Below are 25,783 nucleotides of genomic sequence, written 5' to 3' on the forward strand. Positions count from 1 at the left end.
ATTCCGTAATAAGCTCCGATGATCTTGAAGTGTTATAAGTCATTTTGTGCCTAGAATTTATTTTTCGTATAATCATGTGATTGCCTTGAGGATAATCGAGTTATGATAATTGATCTAGTTTCGAAGTATATTTGTTAAGCATCCGCATACACCACGTTTCTAGTTGTATGTTAGTCTGCATAATTATAGTTAATAATTAGTTAATCAAATCTAAGTGTTATTGTCTTGACATTGAGAAGTAATCATACATTGGTGAGTAAGTGTTAATTGAACATAATTAGTCTGAGTCTCTGTGGGAACGAACTAGAAATTATTCTATATTACTTGTGAACGCGTATACTTGCGTGAATTATTAGCGCGTGTTTTGTGCTTAACATAAAGGGATCTTCGACTTCTAAGTACTCAGATTTTAAATCTTCATGCATGTGGTGTCATAGAAAAATTATAGAGGTAAAGTTTTCTTCAGCCGTAGATTTATTTTTTGCCTTTCTTGTATCGCTTAATTTCTTTGAACCCAAGTGCAACTTTACATCTTGTACCCATGACAAATAATTATCTCCAGAAATGTCCAAGACAACGAACGACAAGCTTGTAATATTTGTCATAGTAAATCTGAATTAACACAAAATTATTAAATTTTAATTCATAAATGTAAACATTACATAAAATCCTAGTTAATCGGGTGCGTTAACAAATACGCACTAATCAATGTATATATCATTATTATGATTGATATTATGAATAGATCTGTATTTAAAATGACAAATAGATTTTCACCCGCCATACAGACGTCTGCAATTCAGGCTATCTCCGACAAATTATAAATTTAAGTGAAAAATCTTGCATAAGATAATTAGGGTACAAAAGTTATTATCCGATAAGTATGCAATTTATAAATTAAGGTTCCCACTATATTTCGGTATTACCCAAAATAAATGGTACCGTAAAGTAATTTTAATAGGCGGTGCTCCGGCTATATATATTTAAATTATTAATAGAGGGTGTAATCACGTCTACTCCGGTCATATATATATTTAAATTATATGTAGAGAATATAACCACTTTTACTCATATATATGTGTATTTAAATTAAAACTATACCTTCTCAGTTTCAGCAGAGATCCGTGCTGATAATGTGTTATAAAATACTGGTTATAGTAACAATAAAAGAGTACAATAAAAGAACTACTAAAAGAACTACTATGTTTTATCGGAGAGAGCATGAGGAGGAGAAATAATAGCATAGAAGATGATGGGGTGCATTTTACTTCTTATAAACGTGGCTATTTATAACCAAAGAAGGGAATAAATACATTAAATGAATTACAAATTTTCTACTCGTACATAACTTTACTATTTAATCTTTAAATATAACAATCAATTCATAACAAAAACTTAATTTAAAGAAAAAAGATTAAAAAGGGCCGCCCAATTAATAGTTAGCCTGGCAAAGCCAAGCCACGAACGTTGTTCTTGAATCGGTTGCTCTCTCATCTCATCCCACGGCAACTACTCCTCAGATATATACACAAACACACATAGTCCCACTTATCTCTTTTGTCTAAAACTCACACTTTTTCATCGTATCATCATCCTCCCTTCCTCTTCATTACAAAACATACAAAGTGTAATAATCACACACATACATATACTATACATACCCATTACTTTTTAACCCCCTTAATCCACACCCCTTCTCAACAACTGTAAGTCTATGCTTAGTCTTTCTTGATTTTCTTAATAAAGATGCTTTTTTTTATCTATGCAATTGCCCCTTTTTAGTATTCTATTATGTTCTTGTGTATCTATAGCTGTTTGAAAACTGCTGTTTTTGGTTTTTTTGTTGTGAATGTGTTTGAATTATTTGGTGCCCACCTTTTATATTTTTGTATGTAATAACATGTGATTAATTCTTATGTGTTCTTGCTTTGTTTGTTGTCTTTTGTGGAACTGTGGGGATGTGATTAATTAAAGTTTGAGTTTTTAATATTTGATCATGTAGATAATTATGGCAGCAACATATCATGGTAATACTCAAACTGAAGCTGCTAAAATGGAGCAAATTATCACTGCTTTTTTCGCAAAGACTCTACATGTAGTGCTTGAATCTAGGTCCCCTTATGTTTCGTCTCGCCATTATAGTGGGGAACAGAATTTGTCATCCCCATCCTCGTCTTCTTCCTCACCAGCAAGTACTAGGCCTAGGGATAAATGGTTTAATCTAGCACTCCCGGAATGTCCTGCTGCCCTGGAAAATATTGATTTTTGGCATCAGAGTATTCTTGAACCTATGGTGATTGATGTGATCTTAGTGCAGAAACCATTGAGTTGGGACCCTGCTGATTGTTCACCAAGAAAGAGTCTTGGTAGGAACTTGTCGGGGAAAGAACATTATCCCTCTAGTTTGAATTCCGAGCTTGACGAACTGGGATTTGAGGTGAAGAATGAAAAAGTAATTGAGAGATGGATTGTTCACTATGAGAGTAGGAAGGGTAAGAGGGAGAATGTACCCGGTTACAGAAGATCAAGCAGCAACAGTTCACATGTAGTGTATAAGAAATCCGTATTGCTGTTAAGATCTTTATATCTAACAGTTAGGCTGTTGCCTGCTTATAAGCTTTTTCGTGACCTCATCTCCTCTGGTCAAATTAAGACGTATAATCTTACTCATCGAGTTTCATCTTTTGTCGAGCCCTTCACTCGTAAAGAAGAATCAGATATGCAACATTTTATATTCAATCCAGTGGACACTTCATGTGGTAGGCTCTGCGTTTCAGTTTTGTATCGTTCTTCACTCTCCGATACAGGTTCTGAACCTTCAACGCCTATGTCTCCTCAATTTATACCAGATTATGTTGGTAGCCCGTTGGCAGATCCACTTAAGAGGTTCCCATCCTTACCTGCACCGCAGCGCTCTGCTTCTTCTTCTCCATTTGAAAGACGTCATAGTTGGAGTTATGACCAATATAGGGTCTCTCCACCCTCAGCATTTCCTTCTCCATCACCCACATATTCAGATTCCCATGCTTCAGTATCAAGATTTAGTTCTCCCCATCTCCCTCCTATGAGTGTACCTCGTTACTTGCATGAAGCGCCTCAAGTTCATACAAAACAGACAAGTATTGATGAGTATTGGCCTTTTCCTACATTTTCACCATCTCCATCCCCTTCACCACCTACTTATGTTTCTGACCTTCAGATAAGTAAAGCCCTTTTACGGTCAGAGAGTGCTCCACTTAGCATACCTCAAGGTAAGCTTTCTAATACGCCTCTGTTGTTAAACACTCAAAACTTTCCACCTTCCCCTCCGTTAAAGGCTACACGAGTCATCTCTAGGATGGACAGAGGTTCAACTTTAGTTCAAACTGGTTCAGGATCTGCAGTTGGAAAGGTACCGTATCAATAAATTCAGTAAGCTTAGACGTCAGAACTACCACATTTTTTTTGGTTATAATTTAAACATTTTTTTTGTTTGATGTGCAGCTATTGCCCTTGGGAGGAGGTGAAAGTGGAAACTCATTAGGTGTGAGGTTATCATCTAATAGCTCACTACAGAAATCATATTCTAGAAGCTCTAGTAGGTTATCTTACGAAGATACCTTTGATGATTCCGAGTTTTCCGGTCCCTTTGTCGTGGAGGATGATGACACAACAGATCCAGGTAGCAGGTATGTGGACAAACCTTTGTTAAATTATGGGTCATTATTTTTACTACTTCACATACCTTTTATCCTCTTCTCGAGAAAATTACCTTCTTCTGTGATAGAAAGACTATCCTTTCGATCATTATTCATTATTCCGTGTTTATTATTTCTCAACTTAAGAGCTCAATACTTGGAAAAACTTGGGCATATTAATCATCTGCATATGCATTTTTTTATTCTTTTCCGGGTCTTGATATACAATTCCAATCCGAATTTTCGGATGTAATCAATTTAGGATTTATGCTTGGTATTCCAGAATTTCCAGTGTTTATTGACGGGCTTTATAGATAATCTAATCCCTGCAAAACAATGAGAGAGATGTTCTTATTTTGGTGTATTAATTTTCGGAACAGTAGTAGAGAATTGTTTAATGCAACAAATCATCGTTTAATTATGGATTTGTTGGGTGCTTCTGGATGTATATGGTTTCAGAGTTCATGAATAATTTACTTGTGTAGAAAATGAAGAGTGTATGCTTGTCGGGGTGCCCGACTTCACAAGGGGCGAAGGGATAAAAGAAAATTTTCTTTTGTCCATTATAAGTAAAATTTTTATACAATTAGAAAAATGCTCGCTGGACTTGTGGAAATATTTACATGCTAGCTATTTGCATGCTAGTAATGATTTCATAAAAAAATTTGCATTGTCCCTATTTAAGTGATTAAATATGTAAAAAATTTAGTGTCTCTCTAGAGGGTTATATGCAAGCAAAATATGTGCATTCTAGTAATGATTTTATCCGAAGCATATGTTCCATGCTTAAAATGATAATATAGACGGTTGTAGTTTATTTTTCTTTTACACTTACGAACATTATGTTCTCGATAATTTAAGAAGCCAATTTTCAATCGGAGAAAGATTACTGTAGGTGTAATTTAAGTTTTTAACTACAAGGTTTTTAATAGTTGATATCCGTAATGATTATTAATATTGCCAAGAATTCCCCCTCCTTAAAATTCACGACTGGTTGATGTTAGGTTTCTTACAACTTCCTGGTGTAAGGCTCTGTAGGTTTCTAACTACAGGTTGATATTTGTAATGGTCGTTAAAATTGCCAAGAACACCCACTCCTTAAAAATCACGAGTGTTTGCTGTTAGGTTTCTTACAACTACCTGGTATTAAGGCTTTCTAGGGTTGGCAATGCATCTGAATATCTGATCTGTATCTATATGTATACTAAGTACAGGCCTTCTGCAAAAAAATAGAAGTTAAATCTGGAGGAGTTGGCTTGAATTCTAAAACTTGTTATATATATATACTAATTATTGTTCCAGAAATACATGTAGTTTTGTTGAAGGAACCTTAAATTATTGGCCTTTTAGATGTGACATTACATATGGGCTTGTAAGGACTTAAATATAGGAATGTACTATTTTATTGGCTAAACATACACAGAATGTTATTTGTTTTAATTTGAAGAACAAATGTATATTTGTTTATGTAGCATAGATGAAGCAGCTATGGAAGTTATATAGGTGTAACGCATATTCAATGGGCCATGTGCTTAACGTGATGCTCAAGCTTATCTTCGCATGCCTTTAATGGTGATCAGGTTATCAGATCATAGTTTTAATACTGAATAGTTTCAGTAATCATGTTGGAGGGCCTTCTGAAGCTCCAGCATATGCTTTTACTTATGGGTCAAAACATTTCATGTTCTAGACACGTCCATCTGCTTTTTCCTGCAGTCCACATTTGTGTCCATGTTTGCACTTTCACATGCATTTCTTATACTTACCTTGGTTCGATCTAAATTCGTATGAACGTATATATAATCTATTATAGGATGAATATTAGTTACTGTCATTGACCACTACTAATTAACAGTCTGTCCAATTCTGCTTTTAATCCCTAAACCGTAAGCACCGTGATTTCGTCAATGTCAATGATGAGTCTTGTGCATCAGAGTGCTATATGTTGCGTTCCGTTTAAAATGGTGTTCAGTTTAACAATGTGTCTAATGAAGAAACCTGGGATCGGAAAGTTTACCAAGTGTGCTTTAGCTTATACAGATCTTCGGTCGAATCTTCTTTACCAGACAGTTTTATGTTCACCGCTTTGTGATATTAAATTGTTGATTTGGTTGATAGTTGTCTTTTGGTTGTCTATTGCCGTCAACAAGACTTCAGTAGTGTGAGGGAGGAGAGAACTAGTGCCAAGGACCTTAAATTCTTCAACTCAGCTTTATTATCACCAATATAGTTCCCTCTGCATTTATTTATTTTTTGGGTTGTATTTTAGAAGAATAAATCATGAAAAATTGGTAATTTTACAAGTCAGTTAAATAACGTGAGCATTTTAAAGTCACCTTTTGTTGGCACTTTGCACTCAGGATGAAAAGAACTGTATTTCAAATTGATAGTATAAAATCATAAGGGTTTTGGTATCTTTCATTTTCTATTTTAGGTGTCAGACATTTCTAAATAAGTCAAGGCAACTAGCCTCGTTTTATTTGGCTGATAAAGTAAACAATCTTGCAAATTTTTGATAAACAAGTATTTGTTGTTTGGGATTCTAGTCCTAGTCATGCTAATTACTAATTATAACTTAGCCACTGAAATTATGTATTTGAAAATGGAGAAAATTTTAAGGAATGACTTGCTACACCAATACCCTGTTATCCCAATCCCTGATACCAGTAACCCACCTAATCATTACTTAGCTAATACTGTTCTTTGATTTTTTTTGTAAATTTGACTTAAAACTAGATATATAGAATTATAGAAGACAACTGCTTGTCACAAATACTAATGCGAAACTGAATTTGTTATTAATTAATTTGAATACGTTTAGTGCAAGGAAAAAGTATATTTACCTATTCAGTTTAAATGCAGGGCTAGTAGATAATTTAGCAAGTAGTTTAGTTGTAATAAGCCTAATTGTTTATGGGACTTAGTCCATTAGGCTATATTATTAGAGTTTTTATTCCTTATATAAGTAAATGTGAGACTTTCTAAGACTTGGTTACTCATATGTTATACGGGTCCCTTTTTTGGGTTGCGATCCCGATCCATCTTAACTCTCCCTTAGGTAGCTGGTATCCCAAGGTAGCTAGGAAACCCTTGGGTGATGAATTTTCTGCGGTTAATCCACCCAAGTACATCAATGATTAGATTAGTTTCTGGCAGATGCCTAGTTATGTCATATTTATTTAATTTAAAAGTAATATCTTAAATAATTAAAACAATTATAAATATATTTCAACTATACATATCATATACTTATAAAATATAATAAAATAAGAGAAAAATGTATCTAAGGTAACTAAAGGAAAATTATCTAAATTGATTGGGATTTTGTATATAGAAGTTGAATGGCATTTTTGTAATAATAGAATTCACCCCGTATTTACAAAAGTAGCCTTAATTTTATATTGAAAAATGACTTAATTTTAGATAAATATCTAAAGATAACTTAGGAACATTAAGCCCATAAAATAATTCATTTTATTTATACTATCAAAGTTTTTTTTTAATTACAAATTATAGGTACAACTATTGATTAAATTAAGTAACATCATTTTAATCAACACGATTAATTTAAATATATACATTTTTCATGTTTTATTCAAATGGGTTTAGTTTGATTTTTTATCGGATTGCGATTATAATATGTAAATTAAGCCTATATTACCCTTTTTTAATAATAAATATTTATTAATTGATAAAATAGAAATAGAATTGATACAGAGAAATGAGGAAAACAGAGAACGAGAGTGGAAAGAAAGTATAAAATAAGTGTGTGGAAGATGAGACTTGAGGCTTAATGAGAACAAGAGAGATTTAATGGAGAATAGAGAGAAAGTATTAAATAAGTGAGTGAAAGGGGGAAATAATAAAAGAATGACACATCATGATGATGATGTCATCAATATAATAATTGAGTGACACATAAGTTGGGATGTAATCAGCACTTTGTTTTAGTTATAGTATGATGTTTTATTGGACAAATTATATTTTTGAAAAGCTGTCCTGCATAAAATATATCATGCAATATTGTTATATTCCAATTAAAAGAAATTTATAACCAATTTTCTGGCCGAGTGACCGTTATGTCCTTCAGATATACAATTTTGAACATAAGCTAAAAGTTTCTTTGAGTGTCCTTCAGATAGTTAGTTGAATGGGATCTGTCCCGTTAATATTAGTTATTATATTATCGGATGGTTTTTTTTAATGTAGTGTTGGACTTATATTATTATCGGGTTATATTAGCCTGATTATTTTGGGATTTAGCTTGTAGGGTGTTATCACAGGGGTATATATACTTGATGAGTACACTTTATTGGTCATGCTCTGATTCTACATCTTTTCTTGGGAATAATATCCACTAATTATTTTTGGGATATCGTATGATTCACTGCTTACTGTCTGTTTAAAATATTGTCCTGCATCAGATATACAATATTAGACATGAGCTAAAAGTTGCTTAGAGCAAGTCCAACAACTTCCTAACTCAATCCTTAAATATAATATAAAATATTAGCTCTTAGTAACGCAAGACATGAATGAGTATGTTTGTCTCCAACAATGCTACTTAAAAACTTGTTCCTTATATTTTACTATTAAAAGTACATTGCATCAATTAAAAAAGAATGTAAAGAGAGAGAAAGAGATAGTGATCCCCACAATATATTATAAAATAATAGTTAGAGGATCCTTAAAAAGATGGGGCCAGTACTTAAAAATAAAGAGTGAATGGATGATATTAGAGATTTAAGGAATCATTAAGAGGTTGTTGGAGAATAATTTTTGTCCTCGTTCCTTAAATTTCAACTTGAGAGCTTGAATAGGTAGTCTATTGGACTTGCTCTTAGAGGTTGAAATTAGCTGAATTTGTGTTTTAAGGTAGAAGTATGTTTTTTTGTTTGTCCAAACACTTTAAGTTTAGTTTCTCATGTTAGAACTCGGGGCTGTAAATGAGCTTTAATATCTCTCTGACATACTTAGCTGAGTTGAATTTTCCCTCGACGAATTGAGCTGAGAGTTTAGACCTACGCAAACATTTTATATTTTGGTTCAAAAACTTGAGCCTTTTTTTAATCAACTCGAATGAACTCGGGTTTGTTTATAGATTTATAAGGGTTTTAAAGGTTTTGCAACTAAATGAGTCTAGTTTTGAGTTTTTGCATACGAGGCAAGATATATCTAAAAAATGTAATGGAACATGTATTTTTGTTCATGCGTGAGGTCAATTATTTATTGAACTTGAGGCAAGCAAAGTTTATAGAGAGTCGGAACATGTTTGTGAACTGCTCTATTTATTTACAGCTTTACCATTAAGTTATAACCTTATATAATTAACCTTAGGCAGGGGAGTCATTTTCTTTCAAATCTTATACTCGTTTGATGTTTGTTAAAGTTTTGGATGAACAATGCAGATTGTGCCAGTAAAATATTGAGACAATGTGCAATTCGATTTATCACCTGATATTGCGCTGAAGCTTCTTTTTTCAGAATTAGGTTATATGGTTTCAAGTATTTGTCATGGCATTCGTAAATTAAGTTTTTATATTTAATCTGAATAATTGTGTATTGTTCTTTTGTTAAAGTGGGGCAGTATTAGTTTTGCTCCTCACACTTTCTTACCAAATACAAAACTAGAAGATTGTAGGAATATGCCTCAAAATTATGCACTACTTGCACTATCACTTACTATATGCAGCTACTCTCGTGTACTGTTGAAGTGTATCTTCTAACGTTTTTATTTCTGATGTGTTTGGTATAGACTATATTTAATGATAATATCATTAAAATAAAAGAATATAAGCATTTATTGAGAAGTGTCTTCCTGTACTTGACAAAAAAAAAGAGAGGATGTATAGTGTGATGGTAAGAATCTCAATAACTTCAACTACCCCCTAAAAGAAATAAGTTAAACATCAAACAAGTTAACTTTTGTTGAGAAAAAGATAAATTTGGTCTGGTTTATTGACTGAATTCAGTCAGTGTTAAGTAATAAACCAAAGGAAACAGTGGCAGGACGAATAAATGATAATAACTGTTATTATCTATATGCAACAGCTGTGTTTGTTACTTGTTTCTAGTTATTTGTAACTCTATCGCATGACTTAGTCTGGGGATGTATATCTACCGTTATTCTTCTTTTATGTAATGTTCCTCTCTTACACCGTTCTGATCTTATTATACGAGTCTTATTCTGTCTAGTACTGTTTTCTTTTGTATCTAACCTGGGGGTCTCTGTGGAAACAGCCTCTGTACTCTTTTTAGAGTAGAGGTTTGCCTACATCTTATTCTCCCCGGACCCTGCTCTTTGAGCTGGATACATTGGATATGGTTTGGTTCGGTTTGTTTAAATTATTTTAGCAATTAGCGTGTGTACTTGTTTTCCCTTGATTTTAAAAAGAGCCCTGTTGTATTCATTTGGGTTCGTTTTGTGCAACCTAAATATATAAATCTGGATGTATCATCTTGAATCTATTCATAATTATCAGATCTTAACTTACAAGCAACAACAAGATAAATGACTTGTTTTTGTCAGAATGAACTTCAGGTATTTACAGAATGGCTTTAAAAAGGCCGGGTATATATTGTTCAATATTTTGTGTTGGCGAAACAGATTATTAAACAGCATGAGCAAAAATATAGTACAGAGTATAAATGTTGATTGAATTCTGCATTTTCTTTAGATGAACAATGAATATGCCATCTATAAGTTGCTTATACTGAAACCAAGGGAAATTTCATTCTTTTCGTGGCTTCCAGGCCCAAAAAAATGGTAAGTTGTCCACCATGTTATCTGGCCTACATCTCTATTATCCCTGTAAATTTGTTTTATATTGTCTTAGATATTGTTGTCCCAACCCATTTGAGACGGGTTAATATAATTAACCCAAGTTCAGACAGCTCATTAATGGCGCAATCTCGTTCTGTCGACTTGCTCTGTTTTCTCTTCCTCCTGTTCGTTCTATTTCTGATTTACTTTTTCCATTATTACCCTTTTTCCCTTTCTATTTTTTCTTTTGTGTTTTTCTCAATCCATCTGGTTGCTATGTATATAAGTTACAATTATATAAGCTGTAGTTTATAATTGAGGACAAGGTATAATTTTTGTATTTTATATGATTATGACATTGTGTGACAGAACACATTCTCCAAATAAACATTAGGGATCCAAACACATGTTTGTAGTGAAGAATCTTTGTCTAGCAAGATTGAGTTGATATCAAAACTGTCACTGTCAGTTATACTTGGAAAATACTTACGTATATGTACTCAGAAATAAAGAGGTTTTTTTGCTATGCTTTGAACTTATGGTATGTTCAATACGCTTTTAACAAGATTTGACTAGTTCTTTTTTTAAACTTTAGGCCTCCCTCATTTGATCAACGTGGACCAAATGAACCTGGGGGAATATTTCCAGTTGTAAAATCACAAGATGCTGCAGTTGGCGCTCTAGTTCAGATGTTGAAGAAAGCCCCTCCCCTTCGTCAAGACTTGTCTGAGTCGAGAAATTTGGATAAAAGCTACAAGTGTGGAAGCTTAGGGAGTCATGTCAGGGAGCCTGTTCTGACCTCAGCAAATTCAGGATTTCAGCAAGCTGGTTCTTCAAGCTTGGAGCCTTCTGGAGTTTTTTCCTCCAAGACAACAACTGATGCGTTAGAGGAGCTTCGAGGGTACAGAGAGATGAAAGACTTGCTGTTGAGGCAAGGTGGCAAGTTCTAGATGTAAGCCAGTTTTGTTTCACTTTAAGTTGTGTTTGTGGAGGTGTGGGACTGTGTTTTAGCTCATGTTGGTCTTATACCCGTTGAACATGTGTATATAGTCTGGTTTGAGAGTTACAGGGATGACAACCGGGAAATTTAACCTATGTATAAATCATTGTATATTTAAGGAGCATAAATAAAAAGCGTTGGGGAGTTGAAAGTTTTGAACAAGTCAGAGAGTCAGTGTTGGCTTCTGTGTAGATAACCGATGGTCTTTTTGAGTGGTCATGTATAAATTTGCCCTGTTGATTGTATATAGACACATAATGTTAATATCCAAGCGTATTCTTGGAATAGATGAATTTGTTTCAGCAGTGAATTGTTAAATAAATTACGTATAATATACACGGCGAAGTATATCTGGAAAAGGATTTTCCAAGGGTTCTTTAAACCTAAAATGCCAAGAAAAAAGACAAACTGTATTGGCCAGTAGCAGATACCGCCAGTCTGTAGTTGATTGTATTGATGCTTTTTACTTGCATATGCACTCTGTGAAATGAGCTGCAAATATGTGCAGTTTGCCGCTTGTTTTTAGCAGGCTGCAGGATGATGAGGAGTGGTCTTGGGAAAGTTGGAATTTGAGCTTGGGGAAGAGATGAGAGTGCACCATATGTATTCTCGCCGACAATAATTTGAATCCATGGGGAGTTACTACTGGTATCTTGCATCAAACTGGATGCTGGAACATTTTAGGAAACTATTGATAATTGACATGAGGAGGGAAAACCATATGTACAACGGAGTCTTGGTAATTAATTTTTTAATTTCCAGTTACGTTAATTTTTTTAATTTTCTAGTTTTGTTTTCCGATTATTCTGTTTTCTTTTTTAAATGGATTAATAACCCGATTCCCATAATCCTTGGTGTTTTTGAAAGGATTTAAAATATACTACATTTTTCTTTTAACATGAGAAAAATGAGGAAATCATAAAAATGAAAAATGTATTTTATTCTTCAGAAAATCTTAAATATCCAAAAATAGAATACATTTTTACGAGAATTTATATAGTGAACCATTTATTTTGTTTAATCCGTTTTTTCTTCTCAGGCCTGTAACAATTTTTAGAATAAAAAAAATAAACAAAGTGGTGTAGTGGCTGAGTTCATGTGCAGTGGTTGAGTTCATGTAAGATTAATCTATTATATCCATTATCTATGTATTATATATACTAGTTTAAAGTTAATATTCAAATAACGAACATTTTCCCTCTACTAAAAAGACATTTACGAATAGCATTAAGAAATTCTCCTTTCGTGGTATATTTCGAATCTCGTGTTGTAACATACGTCGACTCTGATATATGATATACGAAGGTCCAAATGCAGCCGACCAATTTGTGTAGCTCCGAGATGCTTATCAGGTGTAAATTATTGAAGCATCTCTCACTTTAGCATAAAACATTGCAGCTCCAAGCACCTTTAACACCCCCTTCCAGCGAACATCCTTCATTTTGTAATTCCAGTATTCATAATTATGTATACATACATACATATACATACATAAATATACACACATATATTCTTATTTGTCATCAATTTAACATTATTCTCCAACACAATGAAATGACCAAATATTATATTAAAATATATGAAGTAAAAAAATAAAATAAAATATTTATACACATATGTATGATTTATACTTTATTATTAATAATTATGGGACATATATCATATACTCCTAATATCCCACAGGTTGTTAACATCGTTAAGGGGGGTTTGTTGAACAAACTAATTCAAATGACAATTATAGCCCTACATTAATATTTATATAATGTTTAATTATCTCGTCATTCATTTATTAAAAATTATCAATTGTTCTATAATTAATTCGTTCATACATACATACATACATATAAACATACATACAATAACTATATGCATATATATAAATTAAGGGAAATGTTAATTACAACCCTAAGGGTTATGTTTAATCATTAAATAAATCTGTTTTCTCTATCAAAATTTACTCCTACTTCCATAAATATAACTGGGCCCCCTGTATTCACGATATGAGCACAAATTATAATGTGCCAAGCGTTGAAAATTAATTTTTATTAACAGGACCCATAAATTAATACAGGGACATACCCGCACACATACTCGTACATTCTTATTGTCATCAATCTAATCTCGTCCTCAACATAATGAAATGGCGAAAAATTATATTAAATTCAACAAAAAATAAAATAAACTATTTATACAAATAATTACGATTTATACTTCACTATTATTCATTCTATGACATATATCATATACTCCCACCAACCTATAGGTTGTTAACATCGTTGTTAGACACATGGATTAAAAAAAGAATTATGTTGAAGAAAAATTGAGAAAGCGGTGTTAAATTTTGGAGTCATTATAAAGATAATATGTTATTTTAGAAAATGTTAACAATATATTGAAACATCCCAAAATAGAAAGTTATTTGGAGAGAAAGTATCATGTCATTCAGTGAGTAAACTTACTGTACACACGTCAATTGCCTATATAGTATGATTCATACATCACATTTCTAACACGTAAACACATTAAATAATTAAAAAATAAATTAATAAATATTTTATATTTAGAGTAATTGATATACGTCAGACACACTATCACTTATATTTATTTACTTTCTAAACCTTGTTGTGCAAGACATGGCTGTACAATAACAAAACTAAGTCAAATTGACAACTCTAAGTAAGTTGTATGATAATATATGTTTGCATTATGTATTGTAACACTTAAGTCTGTAAAAATGTTCAAGGACAGACTGGAGTATTTTTTTGTAAACAGTATCAAGCCTAAGAATTCTATCTGGAAGAAGATTAAGAAGATCATGCCTCAGAAGAATTATGAAGAAACATGAAGTTGAATAAATCTGTTTTCGAAAAAATATTCTAAGTCAAGACCTCTACAAGTCACAAATTAAGTGTTATAGAGAAGTCATTCGAGAACTCTAGAATGACTTATCGAAAAGTCAGGAAAGCTACTAGAGAACTCAGAGATATCGACAAGCCAAATTGAAGACATGAAAATTGGAGATATCGACAAGTCATTTTTTCACTAGAGAACTCTAGAGATATCGATAAGTCAAAATATCACTAGAGATCTTTGAGATATCGATAAGTCTATTTGCCACTAGAGAACTCTAGAGATATCGATAAGTCAAAATATCATTAGAGATCTCTGAGATATCGATAAGTCTATCTGCCACTTGAGAACTCAGAGATATCAATAAGCTAGAGTGAAGACATGAAGATAAGAGATCCCGACAAGATAAATTCTCTTATAGAGAACTCAGAGACTTCGATAAGTCAAAACAACTGTAGAGTAATTAGAGATCTCGATAAGCCAATATACTTATCGAGATGTCAAGTTCTCTATACATCAAACTAGAGATCTCGAGGTAAAACTCAAAGTACAAATTGCAGACCAGTTCAATATTCAAGATTATCAATCAACAAACAATGTAATCAGTTAGATTGACAAGTCTACAAAAGCATCTTGAAGAGTACAAGATCAAAGGCCAAGATTAACTGGCAAAGTAAAGTCACAGGCGTGCAAGATTAGAAAAGATACACTAAACCAGAAATAGAAATATTTGATTATCCAAAAATAGGGTTTACTACATGTTGTTGCATGCTGTGTAATAACCAGTGTTTACTGATCTATAAAGTAAAAACTGGATGCTTTGTTAGCTGTAACAATTTAGATCAGAAAAATCTTGTATTCTCTCAAGGAAGAAGCTAAGCTCTTTATCAACAAAGAGCCTACAAATTTGGTAGCAAAATATTCTTAATTTTAATATAAAATTAAGTGAGTTTTGAAAGATTTGTGCCCACTGTTCTTGCTTGCTTAATTTCAGTATTAACACATTTCACTACAAGATTTAATTTACTTTGTTCACTACCATAAACACTTCAGGAAAAGCAGAAAAACACTAAAACATATTCACCCCCCATCCGTGTGTGATTCATTATCTAACAAGTGGTATGAGAGCAGAATCTGAAAGTAAACAAATTCAAGATCTTGGAAGAATGAATACACAGAAAATCAGTAGCATCAAAATTCCTACTTTTGATAAGACTAACTACACTCTATGGAAGAAGAAAATGTTGTTGTTTATCAGGATGGCCAATCCATTATATATTCAGATTCTCAAGAATGGGTATTTCACTCCTATGATAAGAGTTGAGGAATCTGCAGATGGAGATATGGTTATTCCAGCTCATTTTGCTCCTAAAGATCCTTCTGAGTACACTGAGCCTGAGAAAGAAAAAGTCTCCCTAGACAGTGTCTTGCAACTGATCTTGATAGAGTCACTTGACAATGTAATGTACAATAACATTGTCAACTGTGACACTGCTAAACAGATCTGGGAGAAGATTAAAATACTTTGTGAAGGAACAGAGGAAGTTAGGTCAAATCAAAGAAGAATATTGATTTCACAGTATGAGGGTTTCATGGCTAAGCCAAAGGAAAGTATCACTGATGTGTTTGAAAGGTTTAACAAGCTGATTAATGACTTGCAGATGCATGATAAATACTATGAAGCTGAAGAAGTGAACTTGAAGTTTTTGCTTACACTCCCTGATCATTTGGAACAGAAAATTTCAGCAATCAAAGAAGGGAGAGACTTGAGTAGAATAACTCTGGAAGTTCTATGTGGAATATTGAAAATATATAAATTGGAAATGATTCAAAGGAAATGATTAAGAACTGGTCAAGGGCATATTGTAGATGGTTCAAGTGCTCTAATTGTCAATGAAAGCCAGACCTCTAATGATGAGCCAAGATCCCAGACTCCAGTTTTCTCAACAAGTGAGAAAAGAAACAATGATTCACAGGAACAAATCATACTGGAATTGGAAGAAGATGAGTTCTACACCCTGGATGAACTTGATGAGCTAGATCAGTCAATGGCCTATCTGGAAAGAAAGTTCTCTAACATTAGAGTAAAGAAGCCAAGATTCTTCAAGGGTAAATGACAATCATTCAACAAAGGCAGCAGCTGGAAAGGAAAAAGAAAGTACACATCTGATAGAGAAAATGGTTACAAAACTGGATCTGTTGACAGATCAAAGATAAGGTGCTATAATTGTGATGAGCTAGGCCATTTTGCTACAGAATGCAGGAAACCCAAGAAAGAAAAGAAAGACAAAGCTTATCTTGAACTAGAAGCAAAGTATGAAGCTCTTCTGAAGAAATAGCAAAGCAAAGCTTATATTGCAGAGGGAAAGAGTTGGGATGATTTTGATAATATTGAAGATGAGGAAGTTGGAAATTTTGCACTCATGGCCTTGGAGCAAGGAGATTCATCCTCATAAAAAACATAGGTACCAACTCTTACCACCATTGATTTAAATGTGAGTCAATGTTAGGTCTCAATATGTTTGTAGAAGGGGGGTTGAATACAAACAATACCGTTTAATCGAATAAAATGCGGAATAAAAAAGGTGAAACAAAATTCAAGTTAAATAAAACTATTATTAAACTTAAAAGGTGTTACAACAACGGTATCATTTACAAGGGATTAATCTCAAATCAATTATCACAAATCTAGAATAAATTTGACATGAACTTTTTCTATTTTTGTAATAAAAAGATCAAATGCTAAAAGTGATTTGAGATTAAGTTCTAGGGATTTCGATCCGCTAGATAGTTACACAAGAACAAGAAAAATATTTCTAGTGGATTGGATTTAACAATAAATACTAGAAATAAATGATCTGTGAAATTTGCAATAATTTCTCTGCAGGTTTTCTTTTTGTTCTGTGTTCTTCTGTATGATATTCAATGCTCTGCTCTGCTCTAGTAGAATGTTCTGCTTTTGTTTGTTTAAGTAAACAAATCACTTGAATTGAATTAGCAAGACATTCGGCAAGACAATCAAAAATGAACTAGCAAGACAATCCTTTTAACTGGTAAAACTATCGGTAGGACAATCCAGAAAGACTTGGAAAGACTTTCGGTATGACAATCCAATTGTCATACCAGTTCAAGTTTGTTTTTGCTGATTTTCTTTTTGAATATTATTCCAAAATCATTTCTGAAAGATGCATAATATTAATTCAGAATTAATTAACCAATTAATTCAATTAATCAATAAATTAATCTTTGCAGATTTAATTTATTTTCTTAATTAAATTATATGACTTAATTAATTAATAGAGAATTAATACCAATCTTGAGCAACAACCATTCTTCTGAAAATCTTCTGAAAATCACTGTCAATTACGAGTCAATTCCACCACTTCAATGTTGACACTCGATGTACTGTCTGGTTCATGAGTGACTAACTTCCGTGATGTTTCTTCATGCCTTGACCTTGATACTCTTGATTTTCTTCAGACTAAATCCTTGTAATTAATTGATACCCTGACGAGATCTCTGTCACTTGATTAAATCCAAAATCTTGATTTATATCACCGAGGCTTGATCAATTGTTTGAGCTTCTTCCAGTGAATTAAGTCATCAAGTCTGTAGATGAACAATGGTACTTAATCCTTTGACATATGTTACTTTGAGAGATCTCTATGACGATAGAACCACTATTTACTTGTTACAGCCTTATTTGAGTTGAGTTAAATCCTCGAATAAACAAATAGGCTATGACATATGTCTTTCAATCTCCCCCTATTTGTTTGTTAGACAATAACAACAAATACCTAGAGGATAACTCAACTAACAAATAAGAAAAAGATATAAACAGTAATGCAAAGTAAATAGCAGAAAAGTTCTAGATTATATTTAACATTTTCCAGATTCCAAACAAAATTTACAAGTGAATACAAGATAGATGTTCCTCTAGCCTGAACATGTAACTACATTAGTCTATCTTGATTCATAAAGCTCTAATCATATTACATTGAGTTTTGAGCTAATTGAATTCAGTTGTCTTCTCTTACGACTTCACCTTCTTCCAACTCATCACCTTCTTCCAAATCTTGAAGCAACTCCTTATCAAAGACACGATCCTTTTCTGAAGTGAAGATGTCTGGCCTGACTGGTTGAACTCCAACTATCTTTAGCTTATTCTTGAGTTGATTGTACCTTTTAATATTCTTTTCACAATAAGCTTGAATCAAATCAGCTGCTTGAGTTTTCAACATGGATGAATATCCAGCAGTTCTTAGGTGATGTTCCATCCAGACCAGATGCTTAGCTGAGTAGTCTTTAAGAGATTGTGAATCGAGCAGACAGATTTGAAGATAGTCAGACTTAAAGAATCTTACCTGATGAGGATTGTTGACCACTTGAGGACTAGCCCTGCTGGCAAACTCTTTGAGTCTTTCTCTAAGAACTTCATTCAATTCTGAGCTTCTTTTGACTTTATTGAGAAGAACCCAAATCTCTGACAAAGAACGATTCTCAAACAGATGAAGTGACACTTTGAAAGATCCTTCGCTCTGACAATATACAAATATGCTCTGTAACACCCCCAGATCCGGGGTCGGGGATCCGGGTCGTTACGAGTTCCATTTCCCTTAATAACACCCAATCTTAATAATTACTCAACTACTCTGTACTGTGACCCCACAATAAACACACACACCACACGTTATAGTCTCAGAGATGAACATCCAAAAATAACCACAAGTCATTTTATTCCACAATTACCTGCCAATACACCTTAAAAGGTTTTCTGAATAAATTTACATTTCTTTGCCATTATTACAATTCATAAATATAAATAAATCTGGTACATCAAAAGTTGAAAGCCTAGCCTATTGGTAGTTCCTACCTCAGCTACGGCGGCATCAATGCTTCTAGAAAACTGCGGAACGTCTCCTAATCACTTGCGAATCGGGAGCTTGGTTCTGTTCATCTTTTCTATCTGTTGTTGTGTGATGAAAGAAGAAAGCAAGGGTGAGCAGCAAGCCCACCAAAATAATATGTATAATGATTAACAATATATGAGCCTTTTCATAGTACTCATGAAAGTCTTGGTCAAAAGAAATGAACCAAGTTTGATATCTTAATGCGATGAAGTCGCAAAATATTCAGTATATATACATATATACTTTTCAAAATATTGGAAGTCCTCTTCCATGTATAATATACACAAAGTCCCAGTGTATAACTGTATAAAAATATCGTTGCAAGGTGATCTCATATATCTAACCTTGTCTCAACGTTTTTCTGAAAATCTTTGTCATGCATAAGATAATCATTTACTAGATATAAGTTTAAAAGATGAAGTTACAAGATACTCCAATATACTTATATCTTTTCCAAATACTACTTGAACTACCACCGTTCAAGTTATAATTAGTTCAAAAGTTCATCACATAGATGAGACTACAAGACCAGATTTGAATAGATTAAATCTTTTAAAATATCATCAAAATAAAATGAAGTTACGAGATACTTCATTTGATGTAAACATCATTTTGAAAACTTGACCCTGCCAACACTCAACAATCGCCCAACCGTAGCCTTTCTATCGAAGTGCTCTGGGTAGTGTTGCAGAAATTATCCAATTGGATGATGAACTCATTACGGGAGTTTGCCGTGCCAGGAAGACCACTTACGATGATCAGTCGTAGTAGTACAACCCCACCATTTTCTACATGTAGAGGAGAACCTGTCGGATTTACTTGTCAACCGAACACTGAACTCCTAAGGAATGGACCGCCTTAGCGGAACTTCCAGGCCATTTGGGCCAATATAATAAGGCTGGGCCGGCGCTACTCGGCCACTTACGCCACTCCTAGTTCAGATGAAATCCATGACTCTGAAACGTAAAGCTTGTCCCCACTTTCCCCAAGTAGAAACTTGTTGATACGGCTCCACCAAGAAGTCGTATCTATTTGGAAAGGAGAACTCACCGATATTTCCCAGGCGATGCCTGTTAATGGATTAACTTGTTCCAAGAATTTTACTTCCCGAGTGTTGGGTAAGTAATCAATTCATTTATCAAAATAGCAACCTTGTTGCGAATATAAAACACACCACAGAGCCGGATCCCTCAGGTTTTGAGCGAGTATTTAAATCCCCTTCGAAAGGAGGATCTTAAATATATAAAAAAATGAGTTTTGGGATCCGCTCTAACTTTTAAAAATCATTTTGAAGACTCGCAAAACATTTTTAAGAATGTTTGGAGTGAAGCTGATTTAATGAAGTAAATCAGTCCCCAGAATATTTAGAAAATATCTGAATATTATTATTTAAATAATATTCCCATAAAGAATAATCTTTATAAAATAATTGAAGTAGAAGTATTAAAACTTATACTTGAAATGAATATTAAATATCCAAAGATATACCTATACGAAAGTACTATCTTTATTTGAATAATCAAAAGTGAGTTTGATTATCGACACCTTATTCTTTAATAAAATAAAGAATATATCTCAGCAAATAATCGGAGTCATAGATCCTCAAATGAATATTCAAATAATATTTAATAAATAAAATAAGCTGAGTCATAATACCTCGAATGAATATTATAAATAATATTCATTAAATAAAATAAAGGAGTCATATACATCCTCAAATGAATATCCAAGTAATATTCAATAAATAATATAAAGGAGTCATAAGTACTCGAATGAATATTCAAGATAATATTCATTAATAAAATAAAGTTATCGAATAAACCTTATTCGATTAATAGTTTTGAAAACTATAACCATATATATATATAAATATATATATATATAAAATCTACTCGGGATCCTCGACTCCCGGTTTTAGAAAATGTTTTCACCTTTGGGTCCCTATACTAAGGGTATATGCAAATTACCGCTATTCTCTAGCATAGGTATTATCAACTCAAACAACCACAATCAAGACCTATGAACTATAATCAAGCTTCAATTACCAAAACACTTCCAAATCAAACCAAACTACTAATAATCACAATCCATGCTTCTCATTTCACAACACCAACCATTAAACTTACTAACAAATAAAGTAAAGGCTAGGGTTTGAAGTTTATACCTTCCTTGGGAGGTGTTAAGTTGCTAGGAAGCCTTAGGGAGCCTCCTACAAGCTTGATCTTTCCAAAGAAATCAAGAACACAAAGTTAGGCTTTGAAGTTTCTAAAAGTCCGATTTAAAGAACTATAAAAATGAGTGTCTTACCATGATTATTTGGACGAGACTTGTGAACAAGAGTTGTAGGCCATCTCAATACCTTTCCAATGAGCTATAGAACACAATATTTGAGTGAGAAATGAAGGAGATACAGCAGTTTTAGTGTTCTGGTTCTGTTTTGGCCGAGAGCATGAAGAACAATGCCTTGGTTTCTTTTTGATTTTGATGAAAAATGATTTGCTTGGCTTGGTTGGTTTGATTTTTGTGTTTGTTTTAGTAAATTACCTAGTTGCCCTTGATTTTGTGTGGTTAAAAAGCCACCACATCTCCTTCCTTCCCATGTCATGCTTGTGTCATCCTCATGATGTCATCCTTCCCTCCTTGTCCTCTTTCTATTGGTTGGATGACATCATCCCCACTAATACCCTTGATTAACTTCCTAATCGTTTGCCTAATGACCGCTGATCTGTTATACGGTTCGCTTAACTTTCGTTTTCGTTTATCGTTTGAGGGATCATACCCGGGATCTTATTACTTAGGTTCCCTTAACCTTTCTCAATATATTATATTCCTTTTATGATCCTCTCCTATAATCCTTTAATTTAAATCCTTTTTATCCTGTTACCTTTTTCTCAAATCTTTCCGTATCTAGTGTATTTCCGGGAAAAATCAAAGTGTTCGGATTTGGATTCTGACGATCTTTACATACACTTATATCCCATATAAAGTACTAATAAAATCTCAGAATATCCATATCAGGATCCCTACATAGTGTGGCATGAAAAGTTTTCTCATTCAGCAAAAACACTATTCATAAGGGTTTCAAAAATTTCCCAAAAATTGGGGTTATTACAGTCTCCCCTCCTTAAAAGGATTCCGTCCCGGAATCAGATAGAAAGTGAATAGGGATACTCTCTTAGCATTGCACTTTCTAACTCTCGAGTAAATTTTCCCACATTGTGGTTCTACCATCAAACTCTTACTAGTTTGATAACCCTTCTCCTAAGCACTCGTTCCTTTTTACTCTATACCCTTCCTGGTTGCTCCATATAGGTTACGTCTGGTTGCATGTCTATGCGCTCATATGCCCCTATTTGTCTGGCATCCGAATTACACTTCCTTAACATTGATACGTGGAACACGTTATGAACTTGCTACAGGTTCGGGGGTAGGGCTAGCTCCTATGCTAACTTCCCAAACGTCTTAATTTATCCAAGGGTCCAACAAATTGTAGACTTAGCTTTCCTTTCTTTCCGAACCTCATCAATCCTTTTCAAGGGTTTCCAAGGGGATACCTATAACATTACTAGGCCCCCTATTTCATACTCTTTGTCCTTTTTTGAGTCAAATCAGCATACCTCTTATGTCCATCTTGGGTTACTACCAGCCGTCCTCTGATTAGATCTATTATATCCCTGGTCCTTTGGACTACTGCGGGTCCGAGCATCTTGCGCTCTACAACTTCATCCTAACATAAGGGAGATCGACATTATCTTCCCTCAAGGATCTCATAAGGTGACACCTCGATAATGACATATGATCTATTGTCGTGATATAACTAAATCCGCGTTAAGTGATCATTCCAAATTCTTTCAAGTCTATTGCACAGACTCTCATTATAGCGTTTAACATTAGAGCTTTTGCTTCTCAATACCCATTCTTTTCGAGTTCGTAATCGCTACTACCTTCTGTTCCTAATATTATACTGGTTATACTTTTGCTCGTTAGCGTTCTATAACCTTTTAATAACCACGTCAACCTTAGTATTACGAATGTGTTTCCATTCCGCATACTACCACTACTTTACTACTCCTTTTTCAGCTGTTTCTATTTTCGAAAGCTTAATCCTTCATATAGAAGTAAAAGAATTTATTGAGAGATCACTATGATCATGAACACTTGTTATCTCGCATAGTTAGTACAGAAGGTGGCCAGCCTTTAGTACTTGACAAGCAATTAAACAATAGATGGTATCCTACTAGGCTTCTATCACACAGATAGATAGTCATTCGGCAATACCTCCCCTTCTGGAAGGGTTGTTCTTCTCAGATTACATGAAATGAAAAGAAGAGAAAAGAACGAACTGAAGAGAATTGTATATATAAAAAAAATATATATATATATATACTGCCACAAAATATCTGGCTTGGAACCTACCTCTGAATTATAGAGGTTTGTCATAGGAGAACAAAACATAAACGTATTTATATCAGCATCAAGTATTATAGCATCGTATTTCCCATGCCTAAATATTTCTATTCCGTCCATCATTCTATGGACCCATGCTCTTCCTCGAGCTTATACACAATCACCTTTGAAACTCCCTCGATATCGAAAATCGAATCTGGGATCTCATTCTAGACCTCATCGTTACTAGAATCCATTTCTATACCGCAACCTTCTTCGTATGGGTAATACTACTCTTTATCGATAAGAAGGAATAAATATATCATAGGTAGACAATTGACTTAATTAGTCTATCAATGATAACTTATACACCACCACGACCCGATTAGTGGTACTTACTCTCAACATCCATTCCAATACAACTCTCACGGTTGTAAGTAATCAGCTCATTACTCTCAGAATCATTCCTACATTACTATGGCCCACCGTTGACCTACTGTAGTCATTCGTTTTCCATGAAGTTTTAACCATACGGAGTCCATTCATATCATATCGAATTCTTCTAAGGAGGTAACATGATCACCGTTCTTGATTCATGAAGAACACTCCTGATCCTGACGTACATTCATGACGTGAAGCAGATAAAATTGCAGAAGAGTTTCAATCAAAGCAACGATAGCAGGTTAATACCATTCTTAATCATATGCCTTAAATAGAAGACTTAACTCAAAGGTTCGTCTAGTCCTTTTGGAAACATGGTCCTGGCTTATCCCAAGATAGGACCTCCTAAGATAGATAGCCCGTTCATGGCGATTACACGAATTAAACTTTTACCAACTACTATTACGGTTGGGTATTGTACAGTCATCAGAAGGAATGTCAATCTTCCAAACCATAATACAACCTTCACAGTTTTAACCATCATCACTGTATTCCTCTGGCACAAGCGCCTATAATTATCCTCTTACCTTTAAAGTGTCGGCCACCTCTTTGGCCTTTCCTGATATTAAAATTTTCTTATAGTCAATGTCATTTTAACCACCTCCAAATAAATTTTCTACCTTATTTCAATCACTGCTTTTGTGAAGATGTATTCCTTAAAATCTGATGAGTAAAAAAAAATATCACCATTTTTCCATAAGTTATTGCCTCAGTCTTTAGAGGTTAATCACTGTCACGACTGACTCTCAATCATACTTAGAACATCTTTTATCTTAAGTCTTAATTGCCCTGAATAATTTCGACCTTTACTGGTTCGATCCATACTTTCTCATGGTTTAACACGTGCCCCACTTGGCATCATTATAATTATGTCGTATTTCCTTTATCAACATTTTTATTCTTGAGAATTTCGAATATTTCCTTTCTCCTTGTAAAACCTCTAAGGTTATCCTTCAATCGTTCCTCCTGTATTCCCTATATACAGGGCATATCAAAATACCATTTACTGATACTAGAACCATTGTCTATATACTTCTGAAAAATTTCTCCACTGATCCTTAAAGGTTATTATTACCTTAATCCTTTCCAATTCATACTGTCAAAACTCATACTATCCCTATTAAGGGTGAAATGCCAACCTTTATGCATTCCCCTAGGATTTGTTTTAAGTTACCGATGTTCTATCCTTAATTCCACCTTTAAAAAGGTACAAGCATCCTTCCATGGATAAATAAAGTCATATATCCCTGATAAGGGTATCTTATTCAATCATTTCCACCTCGATAGTCTATACCGAATTTCACAATAGCATCCTTATTCAAGTTAAGGTCAATCCACATGGCCTCCAAAAGATAAAAATGGTTATCCGCTTTTCTTTCCTGATTTGGTAATGATCACATGGATGATCTGGAAGATATTGGTCATGTTCAACGTGAACTTCTTCTTAATAAATCCTTATTTACTTTTGTTGTTTATCTCAACAGTCATCTCAATGTTGGGATATCTTTCATACCTGGCGTCTCCCTTCCTGGGTATCAAGCCACCGGTCTTACACTTCACATTCTTGAAGGTCACTTCCTTCATCCAATTTTCTTAATTTTTTACTTTCTTGTCTCCTCAGTCTATCCGCGTCTCATTATTTATCCTTCGAACTATCTCAAGGTTTCTTCGAATCCTCCCAACTTACAGGGGATAATATATATGTATCTCTTATGCCCTCAACCATCAATTTTAACTCATGGTGAATCACCCTCAT

At 33.8% G+C, this 25,783-nt stretch overlaps 1 protein-coding gene across 1 annotated transcript; it reads left to right on the forward strand.

Annotated features, from left to right (window-relative positions):
* Positions 1–1,425: 1,425 nt before the first annotated feature.
* On the forward strand, positions 1,426–11,742 carry LOC141720361 (autophagy-related protein 13b). Its single transcript, XM_074522721.1, has 4 exons — positions 1,426–1,706; positions 2,003–3,391; positions 3,484–3,668; positions 11,036–11,742. Exons 2-4 carry the CDS (start codon positions 2,009–2,011, stop codon positions 11,388–11,390), a joined length of 1,923 nt encoding a protein of 640 aa, XP_074378822.1. The 5' UTR covers positions 1,426–1,706; positions 2,003–2,008; the 3' UTR covers positions 11,391–11,742.
* The last annotated feature ends 14,041 nt before the right edge of the window (positions 11,743–25,783 follow it).

This window comes from Apium graveolens, chromosome 4, assembly GCF_009905375.1.
Source record: "Apium graveolens cultivar Ventura chromosome 4, ASM990537v1, whole genome shotgun sequence".
Lineage (NCBI taxonomy): Eukaryota > Viridiplantae > Streptophyta > Magnoliopsida > Apiales > Apiaceae > Apium > Apium graveolens.

What these genes read in the sequence shown, in the direction of transcription:
- LOC141720361 (XM_074522721.1), top strand. Translation starts at nt 2,009, where the DNA reads ATGGCAGCAACATATCATGGTAATACTCAAACTGAAGCTGCTAAAATG. An exon ending in CAGGATCTGCAGTTGGAAAG is followed by an intron (nt 3,392 to 3,483) that starts GTACCGTATCAA and finishes TTTGATGTGCAG; the next exon opens with CTATTGCCCTTGGGAGGAGG. An exon ending in ACAACAGATCCAGGTAGCAG is followed by an intron (nt 3,669 to 11,035) that starts GTATGTGGACAA and finishes TTTAAACTTTAG; the next exon opens with GCCTCCCTCATTTGATCAAC.